The sequence below is a fragment of the Mesoplodon mirus genome, assembly GCF_964341445.2.
Source record: "Mesoplodon mirus genome assembly, chromosome: 8".
NCBI lineage: Eukaryota > Metazoa > Chordata > Mammalia > Artiodactyla > Ziphiidae > Mesoplodon > Mesoplodon mirus.
The window spans coordinates 21,694,992-21,720,994 of record NC_138984.1 but is presented as its reverse complement, the minus strand read 5'-3'; the positions used below and the strand labels follow the sequence as shown (position 1 = coordinate 21,720,994).

General features: G+C 39.0%; 1 protein-coding gene across 2 annotated transcripts in view; it reads left to right on the top strand.

Annotated features, from left to right (window-relative positions):
* XRCC5 (X-ray repair cross complementing 5) overlaps nucleotides 1-26,003 on the top strand; it is a 95,369-nt gene that overhangs the window by 48,396 nt on the left and 20,970 nt on the right. For both annotated transcript variants that reach the window (XM_082630919.1, XM_082630920.1), the window contains exons 15-16: nucleotides 2,524-2,617; nucleotides 4,319-4,388. In XM_082630919.1, coding sequence (XP_082487045.1) covers nucleotides 2,524-2,617; nucleotides 4,319-4,388 — 164 coding nt within the window. The remainder of the gene's footprint in view (nucleotides 1-2,523; nucleotides 2,618-4,318; nucleotides 4,389-26,003) is intronic.

Genomic DNA, 26,003 nt, shown 5'->3' with positions numbered 1-26,003 from the left:
ACTCTTAGAGGAAAACATAGGCAGAACACTCTATGACATAAATCACAGCAAGATCCTTTTTGACCCACCTCCTAGAGAAATGGAAATAAAGACAGAAATAAACACATGGGACCTAATGAAACTTCAAAGCTTTTGCACAGCAAAGGAAACCATAAACAAGACCAAAAGACAACCCTCAGAATGGGAGAAAATATTTGCAAATGAAGCAACTGACAAAGGATTAATCTCCAAAATTTATAAGCAGCTCATGCAGCTCAATAACAAAAAAACAAACAACCCAATCCAAAAATGGGCAGAAGACCTAAATAGACATTTCTCCACAGAAGATATACAGACTGCCAACAAACACATGAAAGGATGCTCAACATCTTTACTCATTAGAGAAATGCAAATCAAAACTACAATGAGATATCATCTCACACCAGTCGGAATGGCCATCATCAAAAAATCTAGACACAATAAATGCTGGAGAGGGTGTGGAAAAAAGGGAACACTCTTGCACTGCTGGTGGGAATGTGAATTGGTACAGCCACTATGGAGAACAGTATGGAGGTTCCTTAAAAATCTACAAATAGAATTACCATATGACCCAGCAATCCCACTACTAGGCATATACCCCGAGAAAACCATAATTCAAAAAGAGACATGTACCAAAATGTTCATAGCAGCCCTATTTACAATAGCCCGGAGATGGAAACAACCTAAGTGTCCATCATCGGATGAATGGATAAAGAAGATGTGGCACATATATACAATGGAATATTACTCAGCCATAAAAAGAAATGAAATTGAGCTATTTGTAATGAGGTGGATAGACCTAGAGTCTGTCATACAGAGTGAAGTAAGTCAGAAAGAGAAAGACAAATACTGTATGCTAACACATATATATGGAATTTAAGAAAAAAAATGTCATGAAGAACATAGGGGTAAGACAGGAATAAAGACACAGACCTACTAGAGAATGGACTTGAGGATATGGGGAGGGGGAAGGGTAAGCTGTGACAAAGTGAAAGAGAGGCATGGACATATATACACTACCAAACGTAAGGTAGATAGCTAGTGGGAAGCAGCCGCATAGCACAGGGAGATCAGCTTGGTGCTTTGTGACCGCCTGGAGGGGTGGGATAGGGAGGGTGGGAGGGAGATGCAAAAGGGAGGGGATATGGAAACATACGTATATGTATAACTGATTAAATTTGTTATAAGGCAAAAAATAATTAATTAATTAATTAATTAATTAATTAATTAATTAATTCTGATAGAATTTCATGCTGCCTCGGGTTTGTGCATTTTCCCTCCATTTTTGCCACCAAGGCTGTGTGTGTTTATTTCTTATTCTCCTTGAAGGAAAGGGCTCTGAATGACTCACCCCTTACCTCTTCTTTACTTCTCAAAAGGAAGAAGGCAAGTGGTAAATGGGAAAGATGTCAAGTAATAAAACTTAATTCTTGTTTGTAAGGCCATAATGATTACTTTATTAGTTCTTTCATCTAGCTGTAAGAGGAGATTCATTATTGAAATATCATTTAATAAGCTAACTTAGGTCTTACTTTGCTTTATTTTTAGGATAACCTCTTCAAGCCTCACTGTCTGAAAGTTGGACTTTTGAATAAAAACATCACATTTAGAAATAGTTGCTAATAGTACTCTTAGTTACTAATTTCCCTTCTCATTCAGCCATTTCTTGACAGCTGCTTTTCCCCAGATTGATTATTTGTCTGGGAGAAAAATCTTCATAATCTCTTGTGTTCAGCAGCTTAAGGGAGATTATGGGCAGAGTCTTTGGATATTTTTTCTCCTTTGCAATTGACTTGACCTCCCTTTGACTTTAGGCAGGCTGTTAAAGCCAGCTTGTTACTTGAAGCAAGTTGTTTGATATACTTCCTCCAAGTCATCTTTCCCTTATCACACAGATACTTTTGGACTCTGTTAGCATATTGCCCAAGACAGAATTAGGTTTATAAAGGAACAGATTAAAAGTTTTGTTTTGAAAGTGGTTTTTTATAGTTTAAGACTTCTCTAAGAGCAAGCTCTTGCATGTTTGAGGATTGTCTAGTAAGTTTTGACAGCTGTAAGTAGAAGCTTATAAAGCTCTCACATAGACGATGAAGAAGACAGGTTTTTAGACACAAAGGTCTTCTATGTACATGGAAAGCTAATTGCTATCAATTCTCAGGCAGAAACTAGCAAATAATAACTGAAGGGTAAATGGGTTTCATACTGAAGTGCTAAGTTTCCATTACCTATGCTTGCAGTTCATCTTTTGAAAGGGCTTCGTGATGCAGCTGCTAATTCTGATTTCCCTACTGCTGGAAACAAAGCCAGGGCTGCTCCAGTCAGGCTGTCAGGAGTCCAGAGGGTGGGAAAAGGAGGCAGCCATTTGTAAAGGAGGACTAAGTGCCGCTGCTTATTTTTGAGTCTTGAAAAATAAATTTTTACTTTTCACATTAGCAATTCTTGGTTTTGTATTGTTTGATCTGTTTTAAGGGGAGAGGAAAAAAAAACCATTTATTTCTTTTCCAGCCATGAAGAGGGACCCACCTCTAAAAAACTGAAGACCGAGGGAGATGAAGCCCACTTTAGTATCTCCAGCCTGGCTGAAGGCAGTGTAACCCGTGTAAGCAGAACTTGTCTGGTGTGCTCCCCTCTTTCAGGAAGGTTGGGGCTTGGGGAGATTGCATCAATTTTTGTTAGTCCTTTAGTGTAGCACTTTCCTTGGTCCTTTCAACATATAAGCCATACATGTCCATCCCATACTTTTTCCTTTCTTCCTTTAATTTTTTTTTTTTTTTTTTTTTGCGGTACATGGGCCTCTCACTGTTGTGGCCTCTCCCATTGCGGAGCACAGGCTCTGGACGCACAGGCTCAGCGGCCATGGCTCACGGGCCTAGCCGCTCTGCGGCATGTGGGATCTTCCTGGACCAGGGCACGAACCCGTCTTCCCTGCATCGGCAGGCGGACTCTCAACCACTGCACCACCAGGGAAGCCCTTCCTTTAATTATTGTCAGTGAATTACCTATAGAATTATTTATATTGATATATAGTACATAGAGCACTATATAGTATACAGAGCATGAAACATCACTTTCGTAGAGTTTTTTTGGTAACTGCATTTTGCAGCTTTCTGTTTAGTCACAATGGTAGGATAAGTGGGGGGGTTAGTGATACGAGTCTTAATCTCCCAAGTATGTAAGCTTTAACAGTATAACTCTCTTTTTTGTAATATACAACTTCATAACAGGTTTCACTAGTTTAGGATTTCCCCAAACCAGGTATCCTTTGACACTTGAGATCTTCTTTATTTAATGGGATGGTTTCTGGAACTTGAACGTATTGCCTTGTTTTAAGGGGCATTAGTTTGAATCAGTGGATCTTAAAAATTGTCCCTTACTACTAGCCAAATATACTAGGAAGGATAGCTAGCCCTAGGGCATACCTTTTCCCCACCTGAAAAAGTAATGCTCTCAGAACAACTGAATGTCTGAAAAATGATTTGGATTTTATTTCAGTGTCTTGTAGTAAAGGAAAAAATATCATGACCTTATTTATTCTGGGAGCTTTTCTGACTGCTATACCAGAGTAGACTGGAAACTTTAGTACATTTTGTACGAACATTTACCAGCCATTGTAGAATCCCATTGTCTTCTCCCCCTCGAGCTGAACTTAAGCCCTATTAAGGTTGGGATCGGAAGGTAAAAGACATAGGTATGATCAGAAAGTGCCGTATAGTGTGGCAGAGATTTTCATCTTTGAAACTTTCCCACCTAGCACTGATTTGCTTTTACTCTGGGGGACATGTTTAGTTTGAGCATGTTTGAATAGTCTACCCAAACTTCAATGCCAGAGGGTCAGCAGCAGCCCCCAGGAAGGACAGTTCAATGAATTAAGCATCAGGCTGTTATTTCTCGTTATCTTAGTGGAACAAAGATATTCTGAACTGACCCTGCACTGCAGAATCCTCCCGTTCCTAATTGGTTGGGTGTCAGGATGGACAGGCAGTCTGCCACATAAAGCCTTCAAACTGGGCTGCCAGGTGCCTTGGGTGCCTTGGGTCATACTTCTGACCCCTCTGGAAAGAAGTCAGTTTGCATGAGGAGAGGTGAGTGAAAATACGGACAGAGGACAGCCCTTTGACCACAGGAATCCACTAGCTTTTAACAGATCCATAGAAATGAAAATGAACAGAAAAGGGCCTTCACTTTGTCTTTGCCTCTACTTTATGAGAACACACTTATTACGTTAAGCTGTCTTGTCTTGCCTGGGTGCTGCCATAAAGAGAAGTGAGCTGCAGTTTCATTGTCTGTGGGTGTGTTCTAGGTTGGAAGTGTGAATCCTGCTGAAAACTTCCGTGTTCTAGTGAGGCAGAAGAAGACCAGCTTTGAGGAAGGTAAGAGATGTGCCGTAGGCATTGCAGTTAAGGAAACGTGGTTAATTAGGTTAACTGATTTAAGTCTAGACTAATAAGTGTCACCTTTGGTCATAATGCGTTATATAGCAGTTTTCTTTCCTGGTGGATCTTTGTGACTGTCCCTTGTTAGTAAGCTCACCGAGGTAACGTTATGAGCACAGGAGGGTAAACTCAGCACAGGTCTGCTAAACAGAGACGAGCTAATTTGTAGGTCTCCCTCTTAAGAAAACTGTGGGCCAGAATCTTGGAGCTTTTAGTTCCACTTCAGTGAAATCCTTTGGGAATAAAACGTTTTTGTGTCATATCTTCCTATTTTCTGAGACATATAATTTTTGTTCTCTCCTAAGAGTTTCAGCCCCTTGACAGTAATCTCGGAAAGACCTTACTGCTTCCCTTAGATTTGATCCTTCTGAAATTGACCCTGTCCTCACATTTTTCTTTTCAGGTATAACCTAGAATTCATTTAGGCTTGAGCTGATATTAAAACACCTTTGAGGGATGGATAGAGGGTCTCAGACTGACATTCATTCACTTGATCGCATTCAGGTTCCTGTTCATTCACCTTTAATGAATGGCAGCTGGCAACTGTCATCCTGCAGGTTTGTGTCTATAACAGTATTGCATTCATTATTGCTCCCCAGGGTCAGGACTGCGAGCTGCCTTCTCTGAGTGTTTATGTTCATGTGTGCACAGCACCTTCTCTTCCAACTTCTTGGCATTTGGGGGGAAATGAGTCTTAAATGCCTAGAAACGCTACAGCTTTTTAATCATCTGTAGTACCTAGCGTATGTCTAAGGGCCTTACTACTTAGAGTGTGACAATACTAGCAAGATGCCTAGACTTCCTGTGCTGTTGCCCAAAGGCAGTTATAACCAGCTGAGAGCATATAATCTGCCAGGCCAAATCTTGTTGGTGGGAACACAGAGGCCAAGCCCATGAGAATTCCCTGAGGAAGACCAGCTCCATCCTCATGGTAATCTGCATTCTTTTAGGTGGGGTGTGTACGTTTTGTGTTCTGAGAATGGGGAAGAGCTTTTTGCCCTCTTAAAGACTGACGTATAGAAGAAAACCTTGAGTTTTAACATAAAACAAAGCTACATCTAAATAGAAGGAGGAAATCTAAAATTAAAGTGACAGCTTCCAGAAGGATTGGGGGAAACAGTACTTCAGAATTTCTCTCCTTCAAATACTGGGTTAACCAAAGGAGGCTTTCACAGCATTGTACCTGTGTTGTCTCAGGCTACATATTGTGACTGTGTTTGGAAGGGGGCAGAAACACAGCTGTGACAAGTCAACAAACTCGGTCATCTATCATGGTTGTTGTGTTTTTGAAGACAGATTGAGGCCTTCTTACCTTTTGATGATATGTTATGGATTACATCAGCCAAAGTCAAAGGTCGTCCCTTTGGAAGTAATTGGTCTTCCTGGTTGGTGTAGGTGTGATCTCTTCAGGGACTAAATCTAGCATCATCACCATTATAAAGGCAGCCTACTAGTTAGTTCAGGTCATTGTGCTGGCACTTACTCTTTGCCTCAGTTATTCCACATAGCAATCCTACAGAGTCACGTGAGCAAGTGGAGAAAATATTAGAGCTTCAACAGCTGGTGTCAGAACTTTCTGAAAAAGAAAATTATGTTAACTGGGAAAATACTTTAAGTCTTTGGGGTAGAGACTGAGTCTCTGTCCCCAGGCTTGGTTGTTGGCCAGTGCTGGGGTTCAGAGGAGGGGAAGCTGCTAGCACCGTAGAAGTGGAAAAACTGGAGCTAGTTCAGGAGAGAGGGGGATGAGGAGAACAGGTAAGAGGGAGAGGAAATGAATGAATTTATGTAAGGGCACAGCGTTCTGCAGTACAGTCCCAACTCATGACTGCAGATACTCGGTGTCAGTAAAACTCTGGAATGCTTGGCTTCAGTGCTCCATCTGGGGAAACTGGTGAGGAGGCAGTTTTGGGTCTGAAAGTCCTTCAGGCAGAGCAGAGAAAGCTCCTAAGAGCACCAGAGGCCAGAGTCTAAAGAGGTCATGAGAGAGTAAATTCCTGAGAATTTGCTTACATCGTAGGAAAACAGTGTTTCTCCTAGACTAATTGGGGATTTAAAGCAGTCTTGTGAAAATAACAAGGACAAGTGGCCCCTCGATGGCATATAGATTATAATAGGTATTATTATTATTATTATTCCCATTTTACAGGTGGAAAAACTGTAAAACTGGAAGAAATGAACTTCCCCTCCAAATCACACAGGGATTCAAATCCATGTCTCCTTCAAATACTGGATTTTTCTACCTAGCAGTACTATTTGTCCTGATTCCTAATGCCTTCCTTTCCTACACGCTTCTTTGTTTAAACATTATAAGGTCAAGCATCTCAAACCTTGTGCCCATAGATAGGATTTTTGATGAGTAGACGGTTCTTTTCTGTTGAATATGACTGAGTGCTGGCACGTTGTAGTGCTGTGATGGTGGATGTCCCTCTGTACCTCCATCTGGGACTTATCAGTCAGAGATCACCAGTGACCTCACCAAAGCAGACTTTTCTGCAGAGCTGCAAGAAAATGGGACTGCCCACTTGTTAGCAACTAGTTCTGTTTCATGGTCCTAAATTGGCTTCCCTTTTTTGCTTCAAGCTCCAGAAATTTTCTTTCTTCATTACTTTTCTACCTTTGTTCTTCTGCTTGGATATCTCTTTGCTAAGCTCTTTGTGAGCCAGGACTCACCTTGCAAGCCCAAAGTACCCCTCCAAACTTAAAGCTGCCTCCCTGGTGTTGGTCTTCTAGAGGCAGAAGCCCTTCTCTTCTCTCCAGGGTATCTGTTTTTTAAATTCAGTTGCCAAAAGCATGATTAATAATAGATAGTTTTACCCTTAGTTAGAACTTGGCCCTTTCACCTATTGTTACAAACTAAAGTGTGGGTGTAATTCCTTTTCACCTGTACTAGTAGCAGAGTCATACTGAGAGTATTGTGACCCTACCCCCTTGACGTCAGCAGTAGGCAGCTACACATTTTCTTACCTAGTTTTTGGTGCGAGGGATGTTTCTTGTCCTACGATTATTGGCATAGAGTAGATAACACTGAACCCCAGGAACGTGTTCTTTTTGGCTGTTGATGCTTCCGTAAGATGTCGTTGATTGTTAGGTGCTCTTCTTTTTCTGGTCCCTTTCCTTCTCCCTCACTACCCACCCACTCTTCTATTACTACAGTTTTAAAATAGAAAATTCTTGACCACAGCTGTATATATAATAATCATCGCTCAATTGTGAAAGTGGGGTTGTTTCCCTCACATAGTATTCGTAAGCACATCAGCACCATCATCTGTGGTGTCTGTTGTGTGTAGTTGTGGATTATTGGAGAACCTGAGTCCACAGAGTTCTCAGAGACGCCTCAGCAGTGACAGGGTGGCAGAGCTCTGTTCCACCAAACTGAATTCACAGGAGCCTGATTGGTTGAAAAACCAACCTGTCAAGAAAAGGCATCCTAAGTAGAAGTGGTGTGGACTCCTATTTGGGGTCTGTTATTTAACATTAGATTAATGTGCAGTGAGTGTGATGTGCACACATCCATTTGATAGATGAGGTTCACTTTATTCTGTGGCTACTGAGATATTTCATTTTTCTCACATCTCTTTCCTCTCTCTCACTTTGTTTGGATCACATCTCATCCTCAAGTCTGCTGCCTTTCTTCTCTAACCTATCTTATTCTCATACCTCAAACAACATCCTTTCAATTTTAAAGGACATTTCTTAAAATTCACTTCTGCAAGATCTCCCAAAATTAGGCAGAATGTTATTACCACAATTACTAATAAAATTATATTATTCAGCAAAGTCAAATAGATAATTTTTTCAACTCTGTGGGTAGAGTACTATCCCCTTTGTACAGCAGTTTACTTACACACGTTATGTGATTTTCTGCCCTGAATCAAGCCTAACCTGTGGATTCTCAAGAGTTGGGATCTAGGAGAAATTTCCTGTGTGTGTGTGTGTGTGTTATGTATTTTCTTTTTTTAATGGTGTATTAATCTTGGGTATGGATTATGTAACCTATCATAGCTCTCTCCAGATAAACATAAGAAGATAAAAATATGGCCTTTATTATTTTGCACAGAGCTGATAAATTTAAGAAAAATAACCTCCGTTAAATACCTTGAACGTCTTGAAAGAAAGGTACTAAATACAAACAGAACTAAAATTTTAAGTATCTTTAGCTGTATAAAAGTTTTGTTTTGTTTTTTAACAGTTTGACATACTTTCTTAGTCCTTTCCCAAAATAGCAGTGATCCATCTAATCACAAGAGAGAAAATACATGATTACATATTCTAGAGGTTTAGTCTATACTTTTATATTTTTTATTAAATATCTTACTTGTTCTTCACTGGCTTTCTTTTTGACTTGTCTAGTTTTAAATTGTTAAACTCCAGAACTTGAGGATCCAGGCTTATTTTAAAGGCTTTTTTTTTTGTGTGTGTGGTATGCAGGCCTCTCACTGCTGTGGCCTCTCCTGTTGCGGAGCACAGGCTCCGGACGCGCAGGCTCAGCGGCCATAGCTCACGGGCCCAGCCGCTCCGCGGCATGTGGGATCTTCCCGGACCAGGGCACGAACCCGTGTCCCCTGCATCGGCAGGCAGACTCTCAACCACTGTGCCACCAGGGAAGCCCAATCCAGGCTTATTTTACACCTCACTTATCAATGACAAGTAGTCTCATTTGAAAACAAAAATCAGCTTATTTGGAATTGTAAAGGATACCTACTAAAAGGGTATGTTATTATTTGACATGGTAATTGTGTATCAGTGACCCTTAGGGTCTTGTTCATCTTCCGTGTGGCGTGGATTGAGACCCAGAATAGTTGAGATGACTTTCCACGGATTATTGCAAATACGCGGATCAGATTCCAGAGAGCCAATTCTTGGCCTCCTGTGGCTTAAACATCTTCATTGGTTGCTTACATTTCATTAGACAGCACAGCACTGCTCTGAAGTTTACATTTTAATATAATAAAACTCATTAACCAAATAATTAAAATGAAATCATTGAAATGAAGACAAAAAAAATAAGAAAGACATGGCATAGAAATCAAAGACCGTCATATACACACAACCACTTTATAAGTAAGTGTTTTCAGTTTTCACAATTCTCCCTAAAAGGCGTCTGTCCATTCTCACTCAGCTTCTAGCATCTTTTCAAATTCCTGTCAATCTGTAGATCAGAATATCTCTAATTACAGAGTATGGCTCTTGTAAAATGTAGCCTGGCTATCTGTTAAAAAAAGAGAGCGTACAAATCCTGTTTGCTATAGGTAAGCTCTCAGTGAGCACCAAGATTTCTTCCTGAGAGCATTAAAGGACGTCTGTATGTGATACACAACAGCATTTTCATTCTCCCAGTGTTTTGTTTTCTCATGCCAGGTGGTAAAGTTGCTTGCCTTAAACCTGCTGAGTATTTTTTTCCCTTTTTATGTTAAAAATAGAAAGAATATTTTTCCCTCTGGCTGAAAATTTGGAACTCATGTGAATGCTTTCCCTGTGTCAGAACAGCTAGAAGAACAGAGTCCATTCAAGCCTGCATTTAACGTAGTGACCCACTGGCTTGCTTTGATGACCTGTGCCAGCTGCTGGAAACACAGAATTAATGATGGGTGCTTTGGAGAAAAGGTGTGTTATCCAACTTGCTGTTGGAGTTCACCCTTGCAGGAAGTGCTAATGAGAATGATTTGTGAAGCAAAGAGCTGTTGAAGTACTTACTCAACGGCAATTTGGTTTTTTCTTTATTGCCTATAAATTCATGGTGCATGGTAGATCACTGTCATGCAGGGCATTGCACTTGGTTCTCCTTGAATTGGAGAATTGTCTTCACGATTGTTTCTTAAGCCCAGCTGGTTGATAAAGGAAACTGATTTCAGGTTGTGCTGATGTGCAAACTGCTTTCATCAATGACTTAAAGTGACTGCTTGTGGCAAACAGCAGAAGCTCTTAACCAATTAAGATGTTTAGGAAAGGATGTTAGGCTTTTGTTAAAATAGTAACTAATGGGCTGAAATGTGTTAAGAGGAACCTAGAAACAGCTTGGAGTCCCATTTAAAGGCAATAAAAGTATTTTGGTCCCCTCCCCCTTTCAAATTATAAGCACAGGGCAAAAAGTATGCTTACACAGAAAGAAGTGGCAAGTATAATTTGGTATACTTAGTCCTGTTTCCATATCTACATAAAATTTTTTAAATGGCATACTAGTTTCTTTGGTCAGAAAAGGGAGAGAAGTTTGGTTCAGATATAGAACACAGTTTCAGCAGGGCTTGAGAATATTATCAGTGTAGATGTCCTTGGACATAAATTAACTTTTTTTTTTTTTGCAGTTCCTTATGGACAGTTGCAGAAAAATCTTTAGTTAATAGTTATGATTAAAGACCCTGCTGTGGATTGAATTGTGTTCCCCCCAAAATTCATACATTAAAGCCCTGACTCCTCAGGCGATGGTATTTTGAGATGGGGCCTTTGGGAGGTCATTAGGTTTAGATGAGGTCATGAGGGTGGAGCCCTCATGATGGGATTAGTGCCCTTATAAAAAGAGACACCAGAGTTTGCACTCTCCTCTTCTCTTTCTCGCTTTTTTTCTCTGTGATGTGAAGGTGACTGTCTGCAAGCCAGGAAGAGAGCCCTCACCCAAACCTGACCATGCTGGCACCGGCTTCCAAACTGTGACAAAATAAATTTCTGTTGTTGAAGGCAGCTAGCCCATGATATTTTGTTATGTCAGCCTGAGCTGACTAATACAGGCTCATTTTCTTTTCCTTTGTCAGATTAAACTGCTGAAATCCTGTATTTTATCTCTTTATGTCTTTTAGTGGTAATGAGATGCAACTGTAATACTCAAGTTAGTCACTGTATTTCATTGGTAGGCCATTGGAGTCAGGAGCCATTATATGAGAACTATCTAACTATAATTCTCTTGCCCTTGGAATCTAGTAGTGTTTTCTTGGGACATTGAGGATAAGATTTACTGTCTGAGCTTTTCAGCAGTTATTCTGTAAAAGAAACATCTAGTGTCTCCTCTCTCTCTGTGGTAAATCTCCACAAATCTCTCAGTTGAATTGCACTTATTTATTGCCAGTTTTTAAATAGTTCATTGAAGTATAATTTTCTACTATAAAGTATACTCATTCTAAGTGCAATTTACTGATCCTTTATCAATGGAAAAGGTTATACAGTCATCACCACACCCCAGTTAAAGAACTTTTCCTTCAACTCCAGAAAGTTCCCCGTTGCAGTGTGTAGTCAGTTCTTTTTTTCCCCACCACCACCTCAAGCAACTATTTTCTGTCTCTATAGCTTTGTCTTTTCTAGAAATTTTACGTAAATGGAATCACTCAATATGCAGTGTTTCACATCTGACTTCTTTTACTTAGCATAAGGTTTTTGAAGTTTGTCTATATTGTAGCATGTATCAATAATTGACTTCTTTTTGAGCTGAATAATATTCCATTTTAATGAATATGCCACAGTTTGTTTATCCACTTGCCAATTAATGGATATTTGGATTGTTTCCAGTTTTTAGCTATTACAAATAATGCTGCTATGGACATTTGCATACAAGTCTTTGTATGTTTTCAGTTTTCTTGGGTGGGAGTGGAATTGCTGAACCATATGGGAAGTTTATGTTTAACTTTTTAAGAAATAGCCAAACTCTTTTCACAAGTGGCGTACCATTTTATATTCCCACTGGCAGTGAATGAGGGTTCCACTTTCTCCACATCCTTGATAACATTGTATTGTCAGTCTTTTCAGTTATAGCTATTTTAGTGTGAATGTGTCAGTGTATCATGGTGGTTTTAGTTTGCAGTTTCTTAAAGACTGCTAATGATACTGACCAGTTTTCATGTGCTTATTAGCCATTCATATATCTTCTATCTTGTTTATCATTTTTTTATTCTTCTATGGGCTGTCATATTGTTGTCATCTATAAGAAATCTTAGCCTAGCCCAAGTCACAAAGATTTTCTCCTGTGTTTTTTTTTGAAAGTTTTAGGCCTATAATTCATTTTGGGTTGATTTTTGTAAATGAGTATTTGGTAAGTGTGTAGGTTCATTGTTTTTCAGAGGGATAACTAATTGTCCCAGCACCGTTTGTTGAAAAGACTGTCCTTTTCCCATTGAATTGCCTTTTCACCTTGTTGAAAATTATTTGACCATAAGTGTAAGAGTTTATTTCTGTAGTCTTCAATTTAATTACATTGATCTATGCCTGTCCTTCACTAATACATTGCTTTGTTTACTTTAGCTCTATAGTAAGTTTTGAAATACTGTATCATAAGTCTTCCAATTTTGTTCTTTTCTAAAATTGTTTTGGATAATCTAGGTCCTTCACATTTCCATATAAATTTTAGGATCAGCTTTTCGATTTTCAGGGATTTTGATAGGGATTGGCATTGAGTATATAAAATAATTAAGGAAGAATCTCCATCTTAACGATATTGTATTTCCTAATCCATGAACGTGGATTCTTTTTCCATTTATTTAAATCTTGTATACTTTCTCTCCATAACGTTTTATAGATTTTAGTGTACAAGACCTACACTTCTTTTGTTCAATTTTTGCCAAGTGTTTTTTAATTTTTAATGCAATTGTGAATGAAATTTTTAAAAATTTATTTTTCGACTGTCTTGCTAGTATATAGAAATATTGATTTTCATATATTGGCCTTATATCCTGCAGCCTTGTTAAACTTGTTTATTAGTTCTAGTTGTTTTTATATACTCCTTAGGATTTTCTACTTACAGGATCATATTATCTGCAAATAAAGGCAGTTTTACTTCTTTCTTTCTAACTTGTATGCTTTTCTTTTTTTTCTTTTTTTTTAAATTTTACTGGCTGGAACATCCAGTACAGTGTTGGCTTTCAGACTTTCACCATTAGTATGATGTTAGTTCTGAGTTTTCTCCAATTCCCCTTATCATCTTGAAGAAGTTTTCTTCCATTCCTATGTGATTGAGAGTTTTTATTGTGAATGAATGTTGAGTTTTGTCAGATGCACGTTCTACATCTATTGAGATGATTGTGTGGGTTTTATTCTTCTATTTATATGGTATACTGTATTCATTGGTTTTCAGTTGTTAAACCAGCCTTGCATTACAGAGATAAATTCCAGTCAGTCATGGTAAATAATCCTTTTTGAATGTTTCTGAATTCATTTTGCTAATATTTTGGTAGGATTTTTCTGTGTATATTCATGAGGGATACTTTTCTGTAGTTTTCTTGTGATATCTTTGTCTGACTTTGGTATCAGGGGAATACAGGCCTCATAGGATGAGTTGAGAAGTATCCTTTCATCCTCTTCAGAATTGGTATGATGTCTTCTTTAAACATTTGATAGAATTTGCCAGTGAAGCCTTCTGGACCTGGTTTCTTTGTGGGAAGCTTTTTAAAACTAATTCAGTCATTTTACTTATGATAGAGTTAGTCAGATTTTCTATTTCTTCTTGAGTCATTGGTGGTAATTTGTGTCTTTATATGAATTTGTCCATTTCATCTAAGTTGTCTAATTTGTTGGCATAACATTGTTCATATTATTTTTCCCTTACAATATTTTTAAGTTCTGTGGTTTATAGTTATATGCCTGCTTTATTCCTGATTTTGGTAATTTGTATCTTCTGGTTTTCTTGGTCAGTGTAAGTAAAGGTTTATGAGCTTTGTTTCTCTTTTATAGAAGATCCTAACTTTTAGTTTTATTGATTTTCCTCCATTATATTTTTTAAAAATTTCATTGATTTCTGCTCTGATCTTGATTATTCCCTTCCTTTTGCTTGCTTTGGATTTGGTAATTTGCTTTTTTTCTAGTTTCTTATGGTGGAAGTTTAGATTACTGATTTGAAACTTCTTTTCTAACATAGGTATTTAAATCTATACATTTTCGTCTAGCCAGTTCTTTAGCTGCACACTATGAATTGTGATAACGTGTTTTCATTTTCACTCAATTAGAAATGCTTTCTAATTTCTTTTGTGATTACTTTGACCTTTGGATCGTTTAGAACTGTGCTGGATTATTTAAGACTGTGTTGTTTAATTTCCAAATACTAGGAAATTCCCAAATTTATTTCTGTTGTTGATTTTTAATTTAATTCTGTTGTAACTGGAGAACATATTTTGAATGGCTTCAGTCCTTTTAAATTTATTGAGACTTGTTTTATAGCTTAGCATATAGTCTGTTCTGACAAATGTTTCATATGCCCTTTAAAAGAATATGTATTCTGGGCTTCCCTGGTGGCGCGGTGGTTGAGAGTCTGCCTGCCGATGCAGGGGACACGGGTTCGTGCCCCGGTCCAAGAAGATCCCACATGCCGCGGAGCGGCTGGGCCCGTGAGCCGTGGCCGCCGAGCCTGCGCATCCGGAGCCTGTGCTCCGCAACGGGAGAGGCCACAACAGTGAGAGGCCCGCGTACCGCAAAAAAAAGAAGAAAAAAAAAGAATATGTATTCTATTGTTGCTAGGTTGAGGGTTCTGTAAATGTCAATTTGGCCAGTTTGGATGATAGTTTTTTCAAATCTATATCTTTGTTGATTTTATGTCTAGTTTTCTCCATGATGTTTTGAGTATTGAAGGTTATTCACCTTGAGACCTTGTGGGCTATTAACACCTTTATAATTTTTTACCTCACCTAGCTAAACAAATATCTAGAAACCCAAGTGAATTTCTAGAGTACTAATAAAGAAAACATTGTCAGTTCAAGTAATAGAGTGTATTTTAAATAAAGGTCTTCAGGTATTGGAGTTTAAAAAAAAAACAAAACTTAGATGTATGTATCACAGGATTATGTTTGTGATTCAGAATCCTCTGCTTCATGGGAGGAATTCATTTGCATTAGTAAATGACAAGCTTACTCAGTACAGGAAAAATTGTGGAGATTTCAGGAACTTGTTAGCAAGTCTTAGTTCAGTGTTTAAAGATTGGGAACATTCATAGGTTCATTGCTCCCTCCTTTCATTTGTTTTTTCTTTGGTGCTCTTTTTCTCAAGCATGGGTGTATTTTGTTTGATTCATTATTTGCCTCATACATAAGTTTGGATTATCCCAATTATCTCATAATTGTCCCATTTCTAATTACTCTTAGATGGACTATAATGAAGCCAGCAGGACTTATACATTGGAATTTTAAATGTATAGAATTACAGGGAAGGTTGAATCTACAAACTAATGATAAAATTTGCCTGCCACAAATCTGGTTCAAATTGGTAGACTATCCTGAGGATGGTGGGTGAAATTAAATAATTCCTAAGGTCCTTTTTCGTACTCTCCTTTAAGTATATGAGTAATAAAGAGAAGGTAGTAGGTGGTAGAGAAAGAATAAAACAAAAACGAAATAAAAGGATCAGTGAAATAGAAGGGTCCTGAGTAACTGCCATCAGTAAATGTCAACCCATGAAAAATGTCTTTCCATTTAAAACTCACTAAATATACAAACAATTGTTTATTGTTAACTTATGTAATAGTCTCTTATATGTTTCAAGATGACTTAATTGCTTCAGCTTCTCATTAAAAAATAAATACATGCTCATTGGAAAAAAGTCAAATAGTAATTCAGTAGTACATAAAAAGGGGAACGCTCTTCATTCATTGTCCCCCTCTCTTCCAAACCCTCCTTATACCCACATCCTTTGTCTTGCTTTCTCTCACTTCATAGGAATTACTGTTCTATATCATAGTCAAGATGGTTAATTGTTTTAGTGTATGGTAAATTGAGGTTATAGCCACAGGCAGTACATTTTAGAGAACCTCCCATTCCTCATAGGATCAAGCATCTTGACCTAAGAGGGAAAAAAAGAGCTTACAACAAGATGGGGTGGGGCAAGTGTTAGTAAGTGACAACCACAAAGATGCCTGCATATATAGTCATGATAATGTGGAAATGATATCTTATCCACACATACCTGCATACATCTTACATAGCCCATTACTCTTTGTCTATGTATTTTCCCTTTCCATAGAGCTTTATTTTAACCATTTATATCTCTATAAAATTAAGGTAAAGGGTGGTGATCAGAATTCTAGACTGTCCATTCCCCCAGTGATAGCCAGTACTGAATACACAGTGTATGGATTTAAATTGAAGGAATACAAAAAGACATCTTCATGTCTTTTAGACATGAAGCTTTTAGAGGAGTAACTCAGTGAGGCCTTGATCATTTATTCATCCATTCAGCAAATGGTTGTTGAATGCCTATTATGTGCTAGTCATTGTGGCAAGATACAGACAATAAACAAATAAAATCTTTGTTCTAGGGCTGCTGTAACCAAACAAACTGGCTAGCTTAAAACAACAAAAGTTTATTTTCTCTCAGTTCTGGAGGTTAGAAGCCCAGAATAAAGGTGTTAACAGGGTTGGTTCTATCTAAGGACTTTTGAAGGAGAATCCATTCCATGGCCCTCTCCTAGCTGTGGTGACAGCTGGCAATCCTTGGTGTTCCTTGGCTTGTAGATGCATCACTCCAGTCTCTGCCTCATCTTCAGTTGGAGTTCTGTGTGACTGTGTTCAAATTGACCTGTTCTTATATGGACATCAGTCATATTGGATTAGCTCCCCCCCTTTATGAACTCATCTTAAATTGATTACATCTGCAAGGACCCTATTTCCAAATAAGGTCACATTCTGAGGCTCTGGAAAGAACTTGAATTTGGGGGGGAACACTCTTCAACTCATGACAGCACTACAGAGAAAACTTAAAACAGGATAGTGGGATGGTGAATGCTGGGGTTATGAGGGGCTTGTGATTTTATGTAGAGGATCAAGGACGGCTTGTTGCTTGGTTATCATTTGAACAGAGAATCGAGGAAAGTGGAAGATAGAGCCTGGTGGGATATCTCTGGGGAAAGCTTTGCACACAAGAGCGAGCATTGCCCAGGAGCATCAGGGAAACCAGTGTGTCTGGAGGAAAGAAGCGGAGGTGAGATCAGAGAGGTATCTGGGGGCACATATCACATAGGGCCTCCTAGACCTTCTGCTTTTACTCTGAGTGAAATGGGAAACCACTAAAGAGTTGTAAGTAGAGGATGATCTGATTTAAAAGGTACTCTGGCTGCCGTGATGAGAATGGGCGAGGTTGAAGTAGGCAGATGAGTTAGAAGGCTACTGCAGTGATCCAAGTGAGAGAGGTAGTGAAGGAGGTAGCGAGAAGAGGTCAGACTCTCGATATATGTTGAAAGTAGACTTGGCAGGTTTTGCTGGCAGTCTGAAAACAGGATGTGAGAGAAGGAAACAAGTCAAGGGTGACTGTTAAGTTTTTGGGCCTGAGCAACTGGAAGGAATTGCCATTTACTGAGAAGGGAAAGACATACTAAGTTGGTTATATAGGTCTTGACTTCAGGGAAAAGCCCTGGGTTATCAATATAGATCTGGGAGAAGTCATAGAGATGGTCTGTAAAGACATGAGAATGGGCGAGATCCTTAAGTGGGGGAGAGGTGTGGGATCTAGGGCACAGATGGAAGGGGTAACTTAGATAGATGCACACACAGATAGTTCATCCAAGCCAATAGGAAGGATGCAGAATATGGGTATAGAAGCAGGTGGGCTGACCAGTTTGAGGAAGAATTCATGGCAGAGGCTGGCATGACCTGAGCCATAAAAGGCTGGATAGGAAAGGGCCCAGAGTAGGGGGTCCCACAGTGATGGGGTGCCCCAGTGCCATGAGTGCTAACAGGACTTTCTCCAGAAATAAGGGGTTTGTGTTACTGCTGTTATTTTGTCTCTCGAGCTTACTGTTGATGAGCATTTCTGACCACTTTGTACCATTTCTAAGTTTCTTCTAATCACTTTCTAATCCAGTTGTTTCATATCTGTCTTTTTCTTTCCATCCGAAAAAACACTAATTTAGGCTTTCATTATTTTACCATTGGACAGTTATAGCATCCTATGTTAATTACCCTCAAAGTTCTTCTTGTTCAACTCATCCCGTATGTTAGTACAGATTTTAGCTTCTTACAGCACAGATCTGATTATGGGTCAGCCCTTCTTAGTCACTCTCTGTTTCTTTGAAATTAGTCCCCCAGCCAAGACTTTCCACAACCTTGTCCCATCCCACCATTCTAGACCCATATTTCTACAGGTCCCCTCTGTGCACCCTGTACTCAAACCAAACTGTACTCCTGCTGATACTCTTGGCTTTCTGGCTCTTCTGTATGTTTGCTCGTGATATTTCTTCCACAAAGAATGTCCATTCTTTTTTCTCACCCCCAAATTTCCCCTAAAGAGATTCTTGAGGTTTAAGAGCCAGTGTATGCTGGGTTACTAATGCCCAATAGTAGTTTTATTGTAATATGATTCATTATCAAAGATGCTGCTGCTGGTCTGCCATCAGTGGGACAAATAAAACCTCTATTTATTTTTATGCTTTCTGAGTACTGCCGGCTAGTAGTAATTTTTTTGTTTCCATCACTGTGTTTAACGATTTGAATTTTTGAATTAGAGCAGAACTAATCCTCAGGTTCTCTGTATTGATTTATAAATCTTAGCCTCATCGAAGAAGAAGTAGAGAAAAATAACATCTCTGTATTTTGAGCTCTAGAATATTATACAACTTTCTTCACAGAATCAGAAAAAGATAAAAAAAAAATGAGGGGTCCTTAAGGAAAGATACAATATAAACACAGTACATCATTATTTACCAATTTTTAAGAAGATTTACTACATGGAATATGGTTTGAAAATCTCTGGTACTTGATATTTCCATTTAAGAATGAGTCAAATTCTTGAGGCATTGTAAAACACTGCGCTGCCTCCCTTCCTCCGTCATCCACAGAAACACATTCAACTAGTGGCCGCCTGCTTCTCTCCTTGCTGAGGAGTCTGACTCATCACTCACTGCATCTCTTCAGCTGATCCATGAATTTCAGTTCCATTCAATTACCAACTTTTAATTGGATCCCATTGCCAGACTGGTCTGTTCCAGAGCATTTTCTCTTGGCTGCAGTGTTTCTATGGCTACTTGGTTCCTTCTGCCAACTTCCTGCACTAGTTGGATGACAACCACTCAGGTATGAAGCTAGACAGGTACGATAAACTTACTACAGCACTCTTAGTACAGTATTACTGCAGTCCTACCGTCCTCTTGCGTCCTGCCTCCCTCCTACCACTCATGTGGAATGGGATCGAGTCTAGACGGCGGTCTGAATTCTTCTGTGTCACTTTAGTATGTAGTAAGCTATCATATTTTAGTATGCTTCACCAAGTTGTAGAATTTGTTTTAGGACCTTAGAAAACTATGGAAAAATAAAAAAGGAAAATCTTGGAGATGCTCTTTCTCTGCCCTCTCCACTCCCTACTCCCAACCTCAACGCATACTGCCAAGCATATAGCATGTGTACATTACATAAATGAGCTAAAAAAGTCACTTCGTCATTTGATGAAAAGAACTTCCTTTAGTTTCTTTCTTATGTTAACATCATGTCCCAGTTTTGCACTACTTTAAGGGCACTCCTTTCTGGAAATGGAGGAATTAGTTAAACTAAAGAGTGGATGTTCCTTGTTCTTTAGGTAACTGCTATATGCCCTGTAAATATGAACTAATAACCTTCAGGTTTTATGGGACATGTTTAGTGGGTCTTTAATAGTTACATTGAGTGTTTTTAGTAAAAAAAATTAAAAGACCATAGAATGCCATGAAACCCACCCATTGGCCAGCAAACTTAAAAATTTCCAGCTGACTTGGGAACAGGTCTGGTCTTACACCCAGTTATTTAAGTTGCGAAATATTATTCATCCAGAATGGAAAAGACTTGTCATAATGTTCCCTACATAAACTCGTCTTGAAGCCAGTGGGCTGAACCAGATGCCATTTTTTTAGTTTCTCATTAGCTTACACTATCACCTTTTTTCTAGAGTGAGCTAAGACCAAGAGACCTTCAAAATCTTTCTTCCTGTGGCTACACAGTAGGACTCCAAAAATGAAACAAGAGAGATCTCATAGTCTGCAGGATTGGAGTCTAACAGTAAAGGTTTTGCATTTACTGTGCTCCTGTGCCTGGGGTTTTAATTTAACACATCAATGAAAAGTTAGCATTTAAAAAGGGGGGAAAACACCCAGCAGGACTTACTTTTATTAGTGCAATTTGTAAGAAATGACTGCATTTAATGAGAAAATTGTTAAGCATGGAAAAAATGGGCTATGACTAAACTTATGGAGCTTAAACGTTGAGGTTTTAATTGAGTTTTTTAGTTATTGGTAAGAAAAATAATAACAATAATAAAAACAACCAGGGCTGTATCTGTACTGTTGAAGTGGTCAGTGCTTTATATACCTTTGTACAATTTCCTGTGCTACTGATCATGCATAATATTACTGCTGTGGTATTCTCTGTCGTATCTACTGACTTTGTCTGTTCTTAAAAGAGGGGCAGGCGACTTCTTCTGCCTGTTAGATGAGGAAGTCTGGGGCAAAGAATCTAGCACAACAGTTTCTAAAAGGGGGAAGGCTGGGGCAGAGGCAAAGTGCAGGACAGAGCTGTGTCTACCCCCCAGGCCACCTGCTTAAAAATAAGACAACAGTTGAATGTCACTTTCAGGTTCATAAAGCTTATACTTTTTCCCTAATTCTCAGTTTCTTTTGTTGCCACCAGTGATTTATTTTTCCCCAGTAAGCAGATTTTATTAAAGACTGTAAGACTAAAAACGAGAATAACACCAGACCAAGGAGCACAGACATTCAGGACAAATTCTTGGTATCTTAGATCCAAACTCTTTTGGAAGTGGAAGCAGAAAGGCTATTTAAGAAATAAATCAGCATAAAATGTCATTGAGAGGGAAAATATCTAGGATCCCTTTTTTTTGTACTTATATTTTCAGAAGTGCATTCGCTCCTGAAAGGACATGAATACCATGGGAAGGGTTCAGTCACTTGTTGTTACTCAGGTTTATCAACGTGGTCCACACAATTGTGTGGAACCTGTTGGCTGTGTTTCACCATAAACCTGAAGGAAAGGGAAGTGTATGTAGCTCACCCTTCCCCTGTGTGCACCAGCTCTGGGGGGAGGACTGGGGCAGGTCCAGCCCCTGCAGGTTGCATTTTCCAGGCTCCCACAGCTACTAGCTTCCTACTTGGTTCAGCCAGTGTGAGAGATTGGTGGGAAGTAAGGAAGGAGGGAGAAGCCAGGATATTTCTCTTTTTCCTTTACCGAGTAGGGCAGCAGCTCCAAGTCCTCCACGGTTTTGGCTCCCATAGGACAGGCCCCTGAGCTTTAGTTATACCCCCTCTCATTTCTTTTCTGCCCTGTTCTTTTTTCCTCCACAGTGCCGGGGTGCTAGGAGCTTCTTGCTGTTCCTAATCTCTGGGTTACAGCACCCATTCTCAGTTGGCTTAATACTTCTTTATCACCTGTGTAACAGTTGCCTGCATTAAATTTCCTGGTTAAATATTCAGTGATTTCTGGTCTTCTGGTTGGACCCTGGCCAATAATACACAGAGCCTCTAACCACAATGGCCAATTTATATCCTATAGTAAAGAGACACAAGGAAGCTTCTTTGTGACAGATTTCTGTTTCTGTAACCTTTATTAAAACACAGACTTGTTTTCTTACCAGGCAAGTGTTTCTTGTTAAGTTTTTGCTTTAAAACAGTGATTGTAATTTACATGTGGATTTAATTGGCGGCAGACTGGACTGCTTGCTTAGATTTTTATTTGCTGCTGATAGATGTTATTCCTTTTAATTCTCTTAATGACTGACCTGATCATATACTTATTTGATTTAAATGCTTGATCTTTATTGTCACCTTATTTTGTTTTATAAGTGTGCCATTGGCTATGTAAACTGTTCGACATTTAAAAATGATTTAACTGCTGACATCTGCAAAATGTGCACCTCTTCAATAAGTAAAATTCTCATAAGGCGTTGATTGAGATCATGAGAAGAATTAAACTGTGAAACATCCTGAATGATGCCTGGGCTCAGCAAAATCATTTGAGATGGTTTTCCAGTCCTTTATATATAATGCGTGACAGCTGAATGAACCTACTGCTCTTTTGGCTCTGTACAATGGAGGGAAAAAACCCACAACAAATGACTTCCTTTCACTTTGTTGGAAACATCTTTGCAGAGAACAGAGGGAGTAAATAAATGTTAAGTCAGAGGCCAACAAGCACATGGCCCCAGATGTTTGTGACTGCAGCAAGAAGGGAGATGACTCATTTTGTAGGACTTTGGAAGGTGTTGAATGTTTTCTCTAAAGAGATTAAACAAGGAAACGCTGCCATTTTCCTCTTACATAACACTTCTGAATCTTGATAACATTTTAATATAACATTAAGGTATTATTGTGTTGACTCATTTTATGTATCGACAGTCTGTACTCCTGTCAGGTGCTGGGTTAATATATAATGTCCCTATTATAAACCTCAAAATCCAGAACAGAAACTTTTGAAATCCAGAATAGACATCTTGTTTTTGAAAACTTCTTGAGATAAATGACAGCCTTTGCCTGACCTGGTATCCTAAGATGGATGGCCTTTCCAATGGCCATTTTTTATTTTATCTGCTAATGAGTATTACTGAGCCTCTGACTAATTCTGAAAAGCATTTTGGTGAATTATAATTAGGGCTGTGATTTACTGAGTATGAACACTGACAGGCCATTCCTTAGGCCTATAATTGATGTAGAAGCAGAGAAAAGCACCCTGATGATCAGCATTTCCTGTATGAGGAGCAGGAGAAAAGGGGGAGTCAAAGTAGATTTTTTTTTTAGCCATTTCTGCATTTTACTTTTATTAAAAATGGTAGGGAAATGCCACCAAAGTTTGGATGAGAGGTCCCTTATCCACATCTCATTCTGATATTCAGTATATTAAAGTATCATCCATCACATCTATTCACTGGTGTTAAATGATTCATTATAGTCAGTGAACCACAAAATAGTCTAGGTAGAGGGACAGAATTCAGAATTATGGGCCAGACGCAGAGGCCATGTAACTGAGTATTCCTAGAAGGGCAAAATCTGGTTCTGTGTATTCATTGGATTTATCAGAAGTTTGGATATGTTTATCTAGTACCTGCATTCCTGAACCTTCTGGAGGGAAGAACAGAACAGTCTAACATGTAAATAAGAAAAGTAAATCCAGATAGGCCTGCAAATACATAAGGACTTCATTCTTAAATGGAAACTGGGTATTGAGACTCCTACTTCTTTTCTTTGTATGTTTTCTTTTCCATACTGTTATTGCACATGGATTATTGGCTTTGCACTTGCTTTATTTTAGTTTCTTTTGAATATTTTTTTCTATAAGATGGCAACTGTGTGTGTGTGTGTGTGTGTGTATGTATTCCATCATATTTCAAGATAAAAATGGGTCTGGAAGCTGTGTTTTTTGCAAAGCAATTCAGCAGTCTCTAGTTGTTTCACGGGTTCCTGGGTATAAGGACACCCTAAGTTTCGTCCTTAATCTTTTGTGCTCATTATACTCTTTTCCTTGCAGAATTTGTATAATAATTATACATAATATTATTTATGTAATACTTTATAACACAGTAGACAGTTCTCCTCTTCAAATAATTTCTTCTCTCAGTATCTGTGTTGCCTTACCCTCCTTTTTCCTGTCTCCTTGACCATTCCTTCTTGGCCTCCTTTGTCAACTCCCTTGCCGCTGTACAACCTCTGAACGCTGCAGTTCCTAAAAGGCTTGTTCTTGAACCCTTTTTTTCCTACACTGTCTCTGTCCTGCCACAGGCCCCTTGCACACACTGTTCGTCCTCCTTGGAACTCCCTTTCCTGCCACCTCTCCTACCTCTCCTGTCTAATTCTTCCTCCTCCTTTTTCTTCTCTACTCCTGTCCATGGACTCCATGTACTGGACCATGCGCTTTTCTCCAGATGCACCCTGTGCTTTACCACCTCTCTTCTTTTTTCTTTTTTAATTTATTTATTTTATTTATTTATTTTTGGCTGTGTTGAGTCTTCGCTGCTGCGTGCGGGCTCTCTCTAGTTACAGTGAGGAGAGGCTACTCTTCTTTGTGGTGCGCGGGCTTCTCACTGCGGTGGCTTCTCTTATTGCAGAGCCTAAGCTCTAGGTGCACAGGCTTCAGTAGTAGTGGCTCACGGGCTCTAGAGCACAGGCTCAGAAGTTGTGGCGCACCGGCTTAGTTGCTCCGTGGCATGTGGGATCTTCCCAGACCAGGGCTCGAACCCGTGCCCCCTGCATTGGTAGGCGGATTCTCAACCACTGTGCCACCAGGGAAGTCCCCACCTCTCTTCTTTATACTTTTTGCTCACTCTGTTTTTTGCTGTCTGATAGGCAAATTCTGTTTTTCATTGCCCAGCAAAAATGCCATGTTAGTTCATGAACTTTCTTTTAATCACCAAAGATTTTTTAAAATTCAGAATAGCTGATATATTTCCGTACCACTCACAGCCCTCTTCACATTTACCTCCTGTTACTATTTTTTGTGTATATGTATTATATCCTCTGTTAGACTGTAGACTTCCCAAGGGTAAGGATCTTATCTTCACCTTAATTGTATCTCCTATAGAATGTAGCATAGCATTTTATATGTAGCAGTTACACAGTAAATATGTATTAGGCTAAATTAAAATAATCACTAAATCAAGCAAAGAGAAATATTTACATTATAGCTTGCTGAGAGTCCTTATTCACATTTCAAAAGAAATGAGAAACTTGGCATCTCCGGGATTACTGCCCTTGGCCTGTAAAGGCTCTTATTTGTCCACAGATATGAAATGCTGAGTGAACTTCATATCAGACTGTCTGAGAAAGCAGGCTGCTTGGGTGGTATAGGAAATATCAAACATTTCTGTTACTTCGCCTTTCCAGGCTAAAAAAGGGAGATAGCTTCTATTGCTTTGAGTTTCTTGTTGATGGTTTTCTTCTCTGCTTACTAATCAGGGTTCTATTATTTACCTTGTTTAAAAAGACCCATCCAAACATTCCTTCTCTCCTTTGAACTGTAGTTGGATATTAATTCACTGCTGCAGGATACATTGGTAAAGATTTCTGAAATTGCAGGGAAGTGTTTCTTTAATCCCTCAAGTTGGTTAAGTACTTTATTGTAATAGAGATCATAATCTCCTAGTTGGTAGAAAAGATGAAATGGTTACTGGGGATATTTTCTCTTGCTGCAAAATTATTATATTAGGAAATACTTTGTCCGGTTTTTTAATCCTTTTCACATGCTGCAGGATCCTTAGGAAATAAGTTGATGGCACCGCATTTCATGTCTTTCATAAGGCATTGAGCAATGCTCAGGTCACTGTGATTCAGTTAGTGGCCTTGAGCCTTTATAGGCAAGCCTTGAAAGTAGTTTTCATTAGTACTGCACGCACACACACTCATAACTATGAGAATGCTTGGATGAGGCCACGACGATGGCAGACCTGCAGTCTTACAATACCTTGACCATTCAGCACAAACTGCTGAACAGCCAGCTAGCAAGCAGTTTCAGGGGACAAGTGAGAGTGAGCCTTTAGGCCATGACTGTGCACATCCCCTTGGTTTGTTCCTCCACACAGATCGCAAGTGTCCATTTTGATCTGCTCAGCAACTTAAGTTCCCTGATGACTTTATGCTTTTATTTTCCTCTGCTTTTATTTTATGAAGAATGTTTGTTTTTTTGTTTATGA